We start from the raw sequence: 17701 nt of genomic DNA, 5'->3' as shown, positions 1-17701 counted from the left end.
ACAAAAATGATCCTTAATCCTTTAAATTATTTAATTTTTGAAGTGGACATTTAATTCTCATTTAAAAATAAAGTTATGTATTTTGAAATCTTCGATACAAGATTCTTAATAATGCTAACATTTAAACAATGATGTACATAGTTTTAGTGAAATTAAAGAAAAGAAAAACGACATCGGAATAATTAGTTGTCCATAATCAATCCGGTTTAACTCCGCCTGTCACATCTACTCTTCTACTCTTTTTAATCATTTACATTAATTTTACCTGTTTAAATTCATTTACATTTTATAACTTAATTAAATATTTGGTGTAAAATGTTAAATGTACGTTATTTAAATTTAATCTCAAACACAGTTTCTTTGGCTTTTTTGGTTCAACCTCCAATAGAGTATAATAGCTGTACTTGTGAAAATAGTGTCTGGATCCTCTCCTCATCCCTTCTCTCCTTTCTTTTCTCCTCATCCTCATCTCCACCCTTAAACAACAAAATAATGGTCCAGATTTATATGTTTTATGAAATAATTATCATATTATCATATAAAAATAAAGATAAATTTAAACTGTTAAAATTTGACCTGCACAATTTACAGTTCTATGTTGTTATTAAATTTTCTATAAATTAATTTTATTTATTTATTTTACTGCAGTTATGAACTATGCAGATTAAATTTTAACAGTTTAAAATTATTTATTTATTTTTTAATATACTATTATGATGATTTTTTTTATGAAATAATTGAATCTGAGCCCTTCATTTTTTAACCAAAGGTGGACATAGGGATGAGGAACAGAAAATGAGAGAAGGGATGAGGAGATCTTCTTTTCTTCTCCACATCCCTATCTCCACCTTTGGTTAAAAAATGAAAGGGCTCAGATTCAATTATTTTATAAAACAATCTTCATAATATTATATTAAAAAATAAATAAATAATTTTAAACAGTTAAAATTTAATCTGCATAGTTTATAACTGTAGTAAAATGAGTAAATAAAATTAATTTATAGAAAATTTAATAACAGCATAGAACTATAAATTGTGCAGGTCAAGTTTTAACAGTTTAAATTTGCTTTTAGTTTTATATGATGATATGATCATTATTTTATAAAAATAAATAAATCTGGATCATTTATTTGGTTGTTTAAGGATGGAGATGAGGATGAGGAGAAGAAAAGGAGAGAAGGGATGAGAAGAGGATCGGACCCGTAAAAATAATGTGTTAAAGTCAATATGGATTGTCATTGTTTGAACTAGTCCTTTGCTCGTGCCCGGTGGTCAAAAAAAAAAAAAAACAAAGTAAAAAAGAAAGAAAGAAAGAATCAGTCTTTTCCCTTTTTTATTACATTGGGTATGTGTCGTTGCTATCCTTCCTAGCTACTTCTTTCTTTGAATTGATAGCCTTCTAAAGAGAAAACATACATACAAGACCGCGTAATCTCAAATTGTTCGATCTCCAAAACAGGAATTGAACTTAATCAATCCATTTGCAGAGCTTTAATTATTATATGCTCTCTTGCTATCAATGTCTTCGTCTTCAAATTCCCAACCTTCATCTTCAGAACCTGCTAAATGGAGCTACGATGTGTTCTTCAGTTCACAGACCGACTGTTTCATCACTAATTCCCTCGAATCCTCTCTTAGAGATGCTGAAATCAATGCATTCATCGACCCCGATCATGAAGAAGAGATCAATCCTGCACTATTGCGAGCCATCGAGGGATCTAGAATCTCGATCGTATTGTTAACGAAGGAGTACGGAGACTCCAGGAAGTGTTTAGTGAGACTGGAGAAAATCATGGAGTGCCACAGAAGAAAGGGTCAAGTGGTAATGCCAATTTATTATGATGTGAATCTGTGGGAAGTACGAAAGCAGAATGGTGAATTTGGAGAAGCGTTCGAAGGACTACTGAAGGGGATGTGCGTGAGCAAAGAGAAGGAGATGAGATGGAGAAGAGAGTTATCTCAAATTGCGTTGTTTCCTGGTTGGGACGTCTCAACTTGTACTACCAGGTATCTTGCGGATTATATTCCTAAAATTTCTACGTGACTTGATATTCTCCCTTGATAAAATCAAATGATCCTAATATATGTCATTTGTATGAAAAGCAAGCAAATTTTCAGCACTTCCGAACTTGAAAATTTAACTAAGTTTTAACATCATTTGTCCACCAAACCTGGTTGATTTTCAATTGTATGTGTTCGTTTTTGGCCTAAAATAATCATTTATCTTAAATTATTTTTCCCAAGTTCCAGAAAGTTTTTTTTTTTTGTTTCTGTTCTAAAGATACAATTTAAAGGTTCCATGATTCAATCACATTAAGACTGATTCGTCATGAAATTTAGTATTCTCTTCTTTTTGTTTTGTTTTTTAGAAAAACCATGTCATATAAAATACAGGGAAAATCACAAATAATAGACCTCTAAATATTGCAAATAACCAATCAAGACTACGGAATTATGAAATTGAGTTTACACATCTAGGAGTAAAAAAAAAATTTCAACTCAAATAAAATAATTTCACAACCCCCTTAAACTAAATTTTCAACCCAGTTAAAGTGATTCCAATACTAGCAAATTTTAAGTTAGTTGATTGTAAGTTTGGGGTAAAAAAGTTTTTCAACTCAAATAAAGTAATTTCATAATTAAACCCCTTCAACTATCTATCTTGCCGGGGCTAATGTCTACTAGAGACTTCCAGATCTCGTGGGCCTCAATCATCTTTTGTTGCACTTGTATTTGTTCTCTCAGCTCAGAACATCAACTAAAGAATCTATACCTTCTAGAGTCTTCTTTTCAGCTAGTATTTGTTCTTCATAATACTTATACCAACACCCCTAACATGACCCAAGTAATAATGATTTCCAAATGCCTTTTTCAATACATCATCATCATCTAGAAGCTTGCCTCTTGAGACTTCATTTGAGATGGTACTCTATTCATCATAATTTAGAAAACATAAGTTACTAGAAATATAAATTATTAACATGTTATCTTTAACTAAGAACGTTAATACTTACAACTTTTTTAGCAATTTCTTAAATATGTTCACCCACATAGTTTCCATCTTTGTTGGTTTGGCTTAATATAAAAAGTATGGCCTACAATATAGAGCTATTTGGTGTGCCCTCTTAATTGATCTATGCATAAGAAAGTTTTAGTGACATAACATATTGAATATCAACTAATAAATTCAAAATTATTAACAAAAACAAACATACCATGTCTTGCTCAATTCTTGAATGCCCTAAGCGCCCTTTAAGGAAGGGAAAAAGATTTTTCATCCTCAAGCCTTTCTTCTTTTGATTCAATTCCTATGAAAAAAAACAAAAGAAAAGAAAAGAGAATGAGTCCAATGATCAATTCTTGTATGATTATTACACAAAATACCATGATCCTTACCAAGAATGCTTTGTCAAGATGCCTCGCAAAAAAAGCATCCCAATGCTCTTATTTGACAATGGGTCTTATCAACTCAAGGATTATAGAACTAATAATTCCATAGGCTGGAGTTAAGTATTTTGTTCCTAAGAAATACTATAAGGTTCGGTGTGCCTTATATGCTACATGCATGACTTAATGTTTTTGATTGGTGTCAATCTCAAATGTTAACTACTCAATCAACAAAATCAAGTTATAAGTTAGAAAATTGACATGACAATATAATAAACTAATTAATATTATATATATATATATATATTACCTTAACTCATTCCCATATGAAATCTATCAAGGCTAAGTCTATATCGTGCCAACTATTAATTGACAAGCCTAAAGTCGCTCCTCTAGTTACAGTTCTAATGTAACTAGAGAATTTGTTTTTATTGGTCTTAATTAGTTGACCCTTCAAATTCTATTAAAAAAGGATATTTCTGCCAAGTACCAACTGTCTCCTATTTACCTCACTTATCAGTACTAGGCCTTTTATAATCGATGTAGCTACAGTTTCTTAAGTAGCTTTAGTCATGGGTCTAGTAGTGGTTGTAGAGGGATGATCACTAGCCAGCTTGTTAGTAGGCATGTTAATGAGCTCACTGTTGATGCTTAGGAGATTATCCAATATATAGGTCATTATTGCACAACATAGAGGTCTCACAAAGTCTCTTGTAAGGCATTTTGGGAGCCATTTACCAATTATACAATTGACAAATAGTTAGAAAATTTTGACACAAATAGTAAAAAAAATTAAAACATATAAGTGACAAATGAAAGACAAATAGTAATTAAGAAATTTAAAACGTACAAAACACAAACAAAACACAAATAATGAGAAAATTGATCACCACGTGATTAAGTTGATCTTTTTCTTTGCCTTAACTTATGTTGAACTTTTTCTACCCTTATAGCCTGATTTAATTTCTTAGTATTCTCTTTAATTCTTTTTCCCCTCTTTGAAATCCACATACCTTCATTGTGATCATATCTCATATAGTTGGCATCATCTTCAATGAGATTACTTTCAAGTGCTATCCTTTAAATGGATCTTCCTCAACAACTTCATTTTGAGGATCAATCACCTCTTCAATTGCTTTGTTTGACAATAAAATAATGAGCCAATTTCTTTTCGTATGATCAAGGACATAGAACATCTATTTAGCCTATGATGTCAAAATAAAAGGCTCATCTTTATATCCATACCATGGAATTCATCTACATAAACCCTGACAATGCATCAACATAAACGCCATTATTATTATCAACCTAATTACAATTGAAGACTAAAAATTTAAACTTAATATAGTCCAACTTTAATATGTTCTCAATCACTCTAAAATATGACATTTGTGCAATATAGATTTTTTGTCCTTCACACTAGATGGATGCTTCACTTAAGCTACTAGAGTTTCACGAATAATTTGTATTATACTCCAATCATCTTGTTCTTTAGCATAAAATGTGTATCCATTTCTTAGATGGCTAGTGCAAGAGACAACTTGCATCTTTGAACATCTAGCCAATTATTTTAGTCTTTTAGAAATAGAATTACAATCGGAATTGTACTTGTCAAAACATATTTTTTTGGCCACCTATGAAATGCTCACTGTGTTCTTTCTCATACCAACTTTATGTTCTTCTAGGATTATTCTTTTTAATTTTAGATTCATGCTTGTCTACATACTCGTGAATAACTTTGAGTTGTGCAACACATAAAGTTGTGCTTGTTCCTAATATTTTTCTGGAATAGTGACTAATTTGTGTCGCTTTATTCCTTCCCTATCTTCTCTTCCTATATGCCTATCCATAAGAAGCCTAACATATTTGCCATCTCTCAAGACCTCCTCATGGAATTACACTACCTCTTTATTAATCTACCTCTCAACAATACAACCTTCAAATCGACTTCAACTTTCAACATACCCTTTCAGTTCCTTCATGTTATGTTCAAATGGGTGTAACCATTTTAAATAAGCTAGGTAAAAAATTCTATGACTTAACCAAATGAATAGCAAGGTGAATTATTATGTCAAAAAATGCAATTGGAAATACATTTCAAGTTCACATAATCTCCTTGCATTTTGGCCTTGCAACCTCAACAATTTGCAAGGGTTGATCACTTTTCTGGAAATAAAATTGAAGAAGAAACACAGTTTAGTGATTGCATCATGCACCTCATTTGGTAAAATTGAACATGTGTCCATTAGAAGAAAATTTTTCATTAAAACATAGTAGTCATTAAATTTTAAACCCTATAACTTTATGACTTTCATAGACACAAGGTTTTTAATATTGGAACAGTAATGCTTTAGAACTTTAACTACACCAAGAAACTAACATAATGTATGACTTCCATTCTCCTTTAGCACCATGTCTTTCCTTATTCCTATAAAAACTATACCTAGCCTTGTTTCAATGTCATCTTTGCTCTTCCTTGAAATATGTAGTAACATTCCAATAACACTTTTACACAAAATTTTCTTAATATGAATTATATCAAGAAAATGCCTTACTCCAATGTCCTCCTATACAGCAACTCAAAGAAAATATGTCTCTTTTTCTATCCACTTGTACTGATGTTCCTTATAAAAGGTTTCACAAAATTAATATCAAATCCTTAATCTTTTCAAATAACTTATCACTAGATAATAGTGGAGGTAGAACAATTTCTTTTGAATTACCATGAAAAGATTTTCTTGATCTTTGGTAATAATGTTGTTGAGGCAACCATTTATGGTGCCTGATATAGACATTTTTTGTACTATATTCTAATCTTACTGACTGTGTTATCTTTGTAATGTAATCTCTGACATTACCAAACACACAGAACACCATACATGAAAGACCATTATAATAACTAGAATTGGTTAAATCCTATGAAAATGGTCATCATAACACAAGAGTTAGAAAAGTTTAAGAAATTAGGATTCTGAGAAAATCCTTTTGAAAGATTGTTTGAGCTCAAAATAAAGTTTAAAATCATTTAAATAAGATAACAGAAGCATGAGAAATCCATCATATGAAATAATGAGCAGAAAAAAAATTTCTAGCAACAAGAGTACAATGTGCCATGACACAGTGCATTGTCTATTGTGACAGACTGCATAAAGAAAACGTCCCTCTCTGTGCCTCGCGCTGCGTATGATGGACAATGAGTTGCGACACTCGACCATTGTTATGATAGCAAGCTGCTATCATAGCATCGGGCTAACTTTCAGAGCACTTTACTGTCTGACATCTGATTCAAGTGATTTATGTGTCCACTTATAGCTCTTTGAACCACCTAGCTATTGTCATTGATCTCATACCCAAACACTAACCCACAAGAGATTTGGATACTCAAACCTAAAATGACACATCTTCTTTCTAAAACCACTACCAAAGTGTCCAAATCCCTAAAACAAGTGCTAATAACTGTGGTACCACTTGAACTAACTCAAATGGACAACAAATGACTTGTACAAGCAATCAAAACACAATAATGACATTCCAGACTAACACATATTTCACATAAATCTCAAAGGGGTATAACATACAACAATCTTTACAGTGGCCCAACTAGCACTTGCACTAGTATCTTGACCTCTCACATCTACAACAGCAAAGATACAACACCTTAGGCCTAGATACCCATAGTTTACAATAAAATTCATAACATGCATTATACAACAATAATTAATCTTAAGCTAGCATATACATATGCAATTTGCTATAAAACCTAAAATAAATGAGAAGGACTATACAATTATATGCTAGTCCCTTATATGCTCAGTCTCACCTTTCTTTTCCTTGCCCCATCGGAGCCTTTACCTATAAAATGTAACCACGAGCTGAGTTGAGAACTTAGTAACCAAATAGTCTAACTAAACTATTCATGTGTTGGAACAGTTTGTGTGTATGTGAAGTAGCATTCAAGACATATAACAAATCATGTATCCATACATATGATTGTAGGATAAAATATTGATCAACACACCATTTTATACCCTCCTTATGTCTTTCGACTAAACCTATAGGTTGACAACTCGATAGGACCAAGTTCATGTGACTGAACTGGCCTAAGCTCACCATTAATTAGAGGTAGCCTCGGCTAAGACCACCTTCCCCCACTATGAACCACAGATTCTCTCTGTCTGTGAATGCTGCGGTGTTGATGCCCAATCTACCTCACGTAGTACTAGAACCTCTAAACAATATAATACTGAGCACCAGGGCCTCCATAGTACTAGTGTACTATATGAATTTCCAAATAATGTCCCCTATCAACACATTAGGATGAACTCCTACCTTCTCATAATGATCATGCCAAACATGCTTAATGCTCTAACACATGGTCATAACATATGATTTTCCCAACAAAAAAAAATACTCATTTCTACTCAAACATAGTTTTACAAATAATTATACCTAAAAATAACATTTTTCTTTCAAAAACCACTCTAAACATAAATTTGCCATTCCATTTCATAAAATTTCAATCATAAACATTTCATATTAATACTACACTAGTTCAAAACAAACACAATAGTTTCAAAGATATTCACATAGCCGCCATCCAAACATACAAATAACGAGATTAGACAATCCAATTACCTTAACCCTTTTTTCATTAAAAGGGTTACCGTGGTCAACCAATAGCTCATATGTGTCCACTTAGCACTATAATGCTTGATCAATGGCTATTCTAGAAGATTAAACCCTTAATTGTCAATTTACATACTAATCTTCTATTTATAACACGATTTGGGTACCCATAATACTTAAAATCTTGATTTAGCCCTAACAATTCTCCCAACACATTGTATTAATTTTATTTAACATCCAAACACTTAAATAACACAATTTCATTACTCACATGGTTCTTAATCTCTTAATTTCTACTTAGGGTTCATCCAAACCTTACCCAAAATTCTATATCATTACATAATCCATAAATTTAGGTTTAGAGGCTTGATTTAACTCTCCAAAACCTTATCTAAGGCAATGGGTTTGGTCATTTTTCAAGAATAACTGAATAAAAGCCCTAAAATATCCCAACTATTAGAAAAATTCAAATATAAGGGGAGAGAGAGGTGTCAGAAGCTTACCCAAAGCTAAATCTTGCTCCAAATGCTTCCAAAGTGACCCAAGTTTAAGCATTAGCACCCACCAATCACTGCTCATCATCTCCTCGCATTCTCTCTTTCCCTCTTTTGAATTTCAATCTAATTTTGTGACTCATAAATGCAGATTTATGCATATGGGTCGCAACACATGACACAAAGAGCCCTACACATGAATTGAATCTCTCTTGTGCCACATTCTACTTGAACTTTGATCTAGCCCTCTTTTAAGACTGTCAAATGATCTATTAGCTACATTAGTCTCCCAAAAACATCATTAACCAAAAATTTACTTAATTTGATCAAAATACCCTTATAAACACTAGAAATTCCCAGAGTTGATATCCAGGATGTTATAATCTTCACAAATAGGAATCCAACTTTCTCTTTTATACTGTACCTAGACAAATTATTGCATGATAAAAAATCATGTTTGCACTAAACAACATGGGTCTCAAATTAAATATATGTCCCATGTATCCTTCATATGCTTCAACATATATCTATGTCATCAAATACTTACATTTCATGCATAACCATAGAGGTATGTTATAAATGATCAAGATCATTCCTTATACTATGGATACTAGTTTGCAGGCCATGTGGGTTCATTCCATTGATAGCAAGTATGAGGTGTAGGTTCTTAGAGTAAAGTCCAACTACTCTCGGTCAATCTTTTCCCATTGAGTAGAGTCAATAGGATGCCTTAGCATCTCATCTATAATCCTTTCATTTACATGCCTTGTAATTTTTTAATCTATTACACTACCATATAGTGTCTAAACCTAGGCATTATGTGAAAATACCATAACACATCTCTAAACTCTTTCCATTCATCTTATAATGACATTTAGGGCATTATTCAACTATGCATATTCATTCCTAAATAAAATGAAATCATGGGGACAAGAATGAATCTTCTCAGTTTATGCCAACTAAGCTCAACTCTTTTTTGGCTCATATGCCCATGTCATAATGTTGTTGTCCTTTAATAGCATTTCTTTCAAAATCGAAAGCAATTTTGTGAAGCTCGTATCACTCCACCCTTATCTCACCTTCATTTTGTACAATCTCAGCATTGCAGTTAATTTTGAGAAACTCATAGAACTAATATACAAAGGCATCCCTACATCATTTCTCAATCTTTCCAACTTCAAGACAATGGTATGACATTACTAATGAGCATCAAGCTACTAGGGAATGTCAATGACAAATTTATGAGGGGAAATAAAGGGTTTAGTTGGAAATATAGTTCGAAATTGAAGGGAGAGAGTAGGTATATGCATTGTTGGCGAAGGAGAGACATTGTAGATATGGCTTTTTATGAAAACTAGAGATTTAAATGTTAATGTTTAAAAGTTGTTCAATGCAATCGTCCAATATAATAAACATTTATTCGATTGTTGTAAACAATAACCTTATTATTTGTGGGAAAATATTAATATATAATAAAAATTAATATTTTACCATATTTATATAATTTCTATTATATATTACTATTGGATAAAAATATAATTGTAATTTTTATCGAATTTAAAATTTTATTTATAAATTTATTAAATAAACAATGATTTAAAAATTTTAAAAGGAAACCAAATATTAAAGTGGTGGTGCTTTTGAAAGATATGACATGCATTGTGAGAAAGTGAAATTGATCTAAAAAATCTAAACTTTTGGACCATGAAATATGATAAAACTAAAAAAATGAAGAAGTGAATGAGGATATACTTAGGACCAAGATGAAACTAATTTCACACAATATTGGAAATAGCCTAATAGAATAATTTGACTAAAATGGAAAGACAGTCAGACAAAAATTTAGGGAGGTTAGTTGAGGAACAAAAAAGAATTATCGGCAAATTTGGAAAGATTTTTCACTTTCAAATCTCCCCTTTTTGAAGAGAAAAGTTGGGTGAAAAACATGCAAACATCATGTGTCTTCCCCCCTTTTCTCTCATTTTTCTATCATTAACCAAGCAAGAGAAAATGCAATTTTTTTATATGTACTATGTAGTGGTAGAAAGAATAGGAAAGATAGAGAAAGAGGAGAGATGAGAGAGGGAGGAGGAAGAAGTAGGGGTGAGCATCAGTCGATTTGTTCAATCCCAAAACATGTAGAACCAATTGACTGAATAACACTAAAAATGAAAACCAAATCGAACCGAACAAACCAATCAAACCGAACAAGGACCGAACCAAAATTTGATAATTCAATTTGATCGGTTAATTCAGTTTTTTAGTTTAATATTGGGCTATTGAAATTGGGCCCATTTTTTTTAAAATATTAAAACAAACAACACTACAAATTGGGCCTTTTTTATTCATTTTTTTCAGTATCAGCCCATTTTAATTACAACTATATGACATAAAGCCCAAATATTATAAAGGCATAGATAATCAAATAAACAATTTATAAAAATAGGGTTGAGGGTGATTGACCGAAATAGGGTTTCAAGTGATATTATTATTATTTATTATTTATTAAAATAAAAAATAAAAATAAAATAAAAAAATAAATTAAATATAATTTATAAATTAATAAATTATATGTAATTTGGTCGATTTGGTCTATTCGATTTTAAATTTTACTAACCAAATTGAACCGATCAATCAAAATATTTAAAATAAAAAAACTGAATTGAATCAAAAAATCAAATAAACCGAATCAAATAGACAAAATTCAATTCGATTTGGTTTGATTTTTGGTTTCGATTCAGTTTTGCTCACCCCTAGGAAGAAGAGAGAAAACAGAGATACTTAATAATACTTTTTGAATTAATCCAAAACATAGGTTCTAAAGATACACCTGACATATGTTATAGTATTAGTTTAGACCCAACTCCCTTTACCAACTAATAATCCTAGCTACTAACTAACTATTTATTTAATTGCAAATTACATATCAACATACCCTTAAAATAACCCTTGACCTCAAGGATTTGTTATAATGAAAGCTAGATGTTGCTGTAACAACCTAAATAATCAAACCCAACTAGCTTGTTATATAGGAGGCCTTTCCACTGCAACAAACACTACAAGAGCTTGCGTTATAGAGTGATTGTTTTTCTTTATGTCAACTATCCTTTATTAAAAAAACAAATATAGAATGGTTGTATAATCATCCTATATAGTTCTAAATATAGGATGATTGTAAGCAAATCATCCTATATAAGGTTCTAGATTAAACAAAATCTTAAATCTTTGAAGCCATATAGGATGGTTATGGTCACAACTATCGTCTATATCACATAACATGCTATAGAGGACGGTTGTAGCTATAATTGTCCTCTATAGCTAGCCATATAGGAAATTATGGCCATAATTGTCCTATATAGCTAGTTTTTCTTTTAAAAAATGACTACTTTTGTAGTAGTCCCCTTAAATACAAAACACAAATATATTCCTAGAACAGTCTGAAATCAAAACTATATTATTCAAAATATTCAAAATTTAAAATCATGAAAACTATTCCATTCACAATTCAATTATTCACAATTTAAAATCATTCACAAGTCACCACAATTGAACTAAACTTGTAATTTCTAAAAAATCTACACTACTCACAACTAAACTAAACTATTCTAAACTTACTTACTATTACTTCCCCATATTGAATGTCACCTACTTGTCATATGCAAATTTTCTCTACTTTTCTAGGACTTCATTAATGTATGGATCCTTGGAACAAAGTGTAGCATAGTTTGGATAACACTACAATGTACATGATAAAATTAAAATTCTTTGTAACATAAAAATTTATACTGAATCATATATATTGTGGAAGGATTGTAAGGTGCCCGTGAGTGATAATGTCTATAGCACAGCTCATCATACAATAGCCATAATCATAGTTGTTGTCTATTTGTGGGGGTGGGGTCACTACATAAATGATGACAAATATAAGTTGTTGAAGTAGAAAATAAAAAATAATTGATTAAGTGGTGAGAAATGTACCTATATAACATTCTAACCAATGGCATCTTTGTAGTGCTTGAATAACCTTTAGTAGGAAAGAGGGGCTTTAATTAGATACAACACTACAGCCTAATAAGGATGACAAAAATGTCAGAGGTAGAACTTTGGAAACTAAAAAGTCTTAGTTACTTGATATACTTATATATTGAATAGATCTATCATATTTAGTTGGTTAGTTAGATCCTTACTATGAAGAGCTGAACCTGAACAGTGCATCTTTAATGCTTTAGGAGATGCTAGCTTAATCATGATGACCATCCAATGATAATACAATGCACATTACCACACAATTAAGAAGTACCAACGATATATAGAACCTTGAAACACAAGGCTCTAATACCAAATGTAATGCCCTTAAAATTTACAACAATCTTTTGCAAAAATATAATTCAACAATCAAACTTTAACTATTAAACACAAACCATGATAGAAAAGTCTCTACAATGGTAATAAAGAGTAAAAGTTATTTTTACCATAATAGAAAGAATTTTAGATATTAATTCAAAACCCTACCATGGTAGAAAAGAGACTATCATGGTAATTAAGAGTCAAAATAATTTTATAAACCTTACCATAGTAAAAAAGATTTTCCTTAATTAATAAAACCATTTCTAAATTGACTACCATGGTAGAAAGTGTTAAACACATTAAAACTGATCTACTATTCATATTACTAGGAAATTAAAAAGTGTAAAAGTCCACCTAATGGAGACCATTGAAAACAAGGCTTTAAAATTCAAATATTGTAACAATTTCCATCCAATACAAAATTAGAGTTCTAAGGGACATCTTAGTCTAAACTAGGGAATCTTTTCTCACAATCATACAAATAGCATGATTAAAGAGGTCACATATGATACCCTATTTAAGGTCTAAATAGAGTTTTCTAATGCCATACTGGACAACATCTAACCAACATCAATACTTAGGGTGAAATACTTGACCACTCCACATCCATCCCAAACAAAACAAACATTCTTAATTTCCACTATACACAAGCAAAATGATAGTTGGGTTACAACCACCCAACACAAATGGAAAGAAATTATCACATTATTATCTCATGTTCAAAGCATAATATCAATTAATTCAAATTAGAACAAAGGAGACCATAAGTGTTCACAAGTTTATCTCATGGCTTTTAGAGACAACTTCATCAAAAGCTATAAGTTTACATATTAAATAAAGATAATTTTGAACAATAAATATGCTTTCACACATATTCTTTTCATACCAACACACACACATACACATAAAAAATTAATAGCTCACTTGGCAATTGAAGTTTTCAAATAATAATTCATTTTAGCAAAACATACATAATTGCAAGGCTACATCATAACAAATTAATAGAGGTTACCTTTTCTCCAAGCAATTAAAGTTTCCCAAACAAGTGATTTGTTACTACCAATACATTCAACACCCTTATTTACACAACACAATACTAAACATAATTAATATTTGTGATTAGGCACTAATCACATCTTAATCCAATGTTAGGTCAATTAATATCATTAACCCAATGCCTTTCTATATATACTTAAACCCTATATCTATTGTTAATTGACTTCTAATACACCCATTAATTCTCCAATTATATCAATTAAACTCTTGGGCAACTTATAGTAAATCTCAAAAAAATCAAGAGCTTAACTCAAACTCCAAATCATCATCTCAATAATTTCCAAACATTTTTTTAAACCTAAGATAAACTCCTAATCATTACAAAAATACCTTTAAAATTTCAAATTTTGCATAAACTTAACCATAATAGTGTAAGGCTTAACCCATAATCATGAAATTCAAATTTCAACATAAAAATAATGTTCTAGAGCATTCATTAAACTCCCATTAAGCTCAACAACCAGATTTCTCCCTAAAAACAAAAATTTGGATTTCACATTCCTATAGAAAACTATAAGTGACAAACTTCTCAAAATCTAAGGGAAACTAGGTAGAATAGGAGAAAAATAGGTTAGGGACTTACCTCAACTTATTCCTAGCCTTGAAAACCACTCCATCCTGCTAGATCTTCATGCCCTAATAAAACTCTTGCATTTTTCTCTAGTTTCTCCTATGCAAACTGATCTAATTTCTAGAATAGAGACTATTAAATGTATCTTTGTCCACACTTGGTTGGGCCTTCATATTTCATGTCTACATGTGATTTTTGCCACTTAAGGTATTCCTACCTTCTCTTTTGATGTTTGCAAGCTATAAAGCCCTTTATTAGGCTAGTTTACATGCTATCATTAGTAAACTAAGCATATTAGCCTAGCCTAATATTTATAGTAGACCCCCAAATAACCCTCTTATATTTCTTAAGCCTAATTTTCACCATAATTAGATGTCTAAATAATTCATGAACCTTAACAAACCTCGATAAAACATAAATTCACTAATAAATCCTCAATCACACATATTTCCCTCATTAAATTCTCAAATTTTAAAAATTAGGATGTTACACATAGCTAGGAAAGGAACAAGTAAGATTGTTAGCATTCAAACAATTGAATTCACTCTTAACCTCTCTTTCCTTCACATACAAGTTATACTTTTCTCATATTTTTCCATGTTCTCTTATCACACTCAATTATATTTTCTAACTCAAGCACATTTTCTTTGAGTTTAACTTTTTCTTTCTTAGTACTCATTTAGTTCACAAGAAATAGATGTCAGGAAAAGGAAAATGGATTTTTCTTTTAATAGGTTGGCATGAACATTAATTCTTGGGAACCAAAATTCAAAAGAGAGATTGGAAAATGGTCCCTTGTTAAACCTTAAGGAAAATTTTTTATTCATTGGAAAATATTCTTCATCACCATTCTTTCTATTCAAACCCTCAATTGACCTTCTTCCTCCTCTGTAACCTCTCCCATACCAAATTATAGTCCCACCAGTAATTTGGTATAAGAAGGGGTTAATAAAATCAGCACAACCTTTAATACACAACTAAAGAAACATTCAATTTAAAATACTTAGGAACCTAAGACTTCTTTGTTAAAATCATTTAAAATTAGTCACATATCAAAGCAATACGCAGCGAAGAATAGTTTGTTACATTCATCACTCCCTACATATGATTTAAAACAAAAGAAACAAGACCAAGAGAAGGGCCACATGCGGCACGTACCATGTGCATTACAGCATGTAGCATAAAGCCATTGGCTCCCTATCTATGCCATGCACTGTGGCATATGGCACCATGCGCTGTGGCAGACATGACAAAAATTTATTGTCATATAACAATTTATTGAGATGAACTTCCAGCACGAGTTATTTTCACATATAACGTCTGATTGGAGTGATTCAACTAGCCACATAAAATTTATTTCATAATCTAACTAATGAGATAAGTTTGGACACAATTCAACTATTTGATCTACATTTGGATACTCAAGTGCAAAAAGTTACTTTTTTAAAAAATTTCAAGCATCAAAGCATTCAAAGCACACTTTATTTCATTAAGCCATTTTGGGCTAAGAACTAAGTCCAAAAGGACCATTTACACTTTCTTGAACAATAATATCTTCATACAAACACATATATCAAAATTTGATCTTTAAATTGCCTATATGACACCATATAGGCCTTTTTTTTTCACAATTGTACATAATTACATTTTCTTGGCCAATCAATTCATAATTTCACCACAAATTCACTACTATCAATATTTTCACATATACACATAAAGCAATCTTAGCCCACAATCACATTTCACCCTTTTTCCACACAATTAGGCTAAGATTTGCAAGCTAACATATTTCATCACAAAATATGCACATGAATTCTATGGCAACTTATTCATTTACAAATGCATAATAAAAACAAGTTCATTACACAAGCTCTAGCTAGATGATAGTAGCTCCACTACACCAGTCTAGAATCTTTCCCTTTAACTATTTCACTACTCTGTCCTATAAAAATGTAATCATGAGATCATATAATAATCTCAATAATAAAATAAGTCGCTACTACTAACTATGACAAGTAACTGTAAACAAGTATTGTATATATATAAACACGGAAAACTATATAACATAAATTTCACTTCATAAAATCATTTTCACTTTATAAAACTATTTTACAAACAATTATTGCATGATCAACTACCATCTAAACTTCCATATCACCCCAACCAATACCAAAGGCTCTTTTTAGGCTAACATACATTCATTAACTTGAGCACACCTTCAGTGATAGAATCACTTAGCCAAAGGTATTCTGTCCCACTTTTAGTCTACGATTTTCCCTTATTACACACAATGATTAGAGTGTCGTTACTCTAACATTGCATCATATATATGCTAAGGAGCTCTAATCTCTAACATCGTACCCCACATGGGCATTAAGGAGATAATCTCAAACACCACACCTCAATAGGTATTAAGGATATGAACTTCTCCAACACCGCACCCCATTAGGTAGCGAGAGAATAATGCCATATGGATTTTTCACTACTTCTCCTTGTATGTGAACTCCCACCCATTATGATCATGATCACATACAAACAAGTAGTATCTATTCTAAATTCATATACATAGCCAAATAGTCATATATTTACACGAAAAGTCATTTCTTTGGTATCCATTTCATTCAAATCCTTTTTCATGTATAAATACTTATTTTTTCTTAAAACATGCATAGTTCAAAATAATTTCATATAGTAGCTATAATACTTACAAACAATTACAAAAGATAATCACACAAAGAAAGTTATTTGGTTACCATAACCCTTCTATTATAAGAAAGGGTTACCCATGGATTTCTCAATAATTAATGCTCCTTTACATGCTTTCTGTCTCAAGTTACACACGCAACTAGACATAGCCATGTAGAGCTCCAAAGAAATGGTCAAATCAAGCTTCAAATCTCCTTGCAAGTGGTAAGATAGGTTCAGCCAAGTGAGAGGAATGGAATAGTGAGTGGTTTTATAAAGGTTTGATGGCTGGAACTGGAGATAGAGTGGCTGAAAAATAGGGTTTCTAGAGAAAAGGAGGAGAAAATGAAGAACAAGATGAACTAGAGAGAGAAAACGAAAGAGATGAATGTGTGTTTAAATCAGTGTTTGAATATGAATTTTAATGGAAATGGAAGTGAAAAATGATTTCATCAGCTAATCCCATTATTAAAAATAAAAGAAAAAGAAATTAAAAAGGCTAGAGAGCTTCACACTATATGCACATGCCCTGAAG

At 31.2% G+C, this 17701-nt stretch overlaps 1 protein-coding gene across 3 annotated transcripts in view; it reads left to right on the top strand.

The window, feature by feature from the left end:
* The first annotated feature begins 1388 nt into the window (after positions 1-1388).
* LOC129290264 (disease resistance protein TAO1-like) overlaps positions 1389-17701 on the top strand; it is a 37745-nt gene continuing 21432 nt past the window's right edge. For all 3 annotated transcript variants that reach the window (XM_054926987.1, XM_054926986.1, XM_054926985.1), the window contains exon 1: positions 1389-2007. In XM_054926987.1, coding sequence (XP_054782962.1) covers positions 1520-2007 — 488 coding nt within the window. In that variant the 5' untranslated portion in view covers positions 1389-1519. The remainder of the gene's footprint in view (positions 2008-17701) is intronic.

The sequence above is a fragment of the Prosopis cineraria genome, unplaced genomic scaffold (assembly GCF_029017545.1).
Source record: "Prosopis cineraria cultivar Desert tree isolate PC_DT_omini unplaced genomic scaffold, ASM2901754v1 PC13, whole genome shotgun sequence".
Taxonomy (NCBI): Eukaryota; Viridiplantae; Streptophyta; class Magnoliopsida; order Fabales; family Fabaceae; genus Prosopis; species Prosopis cineraria.
Note: the sequence above shows the minus strand (reverse complement) of the source record. Positions and strands in the feature narration are given on the sequence as shown.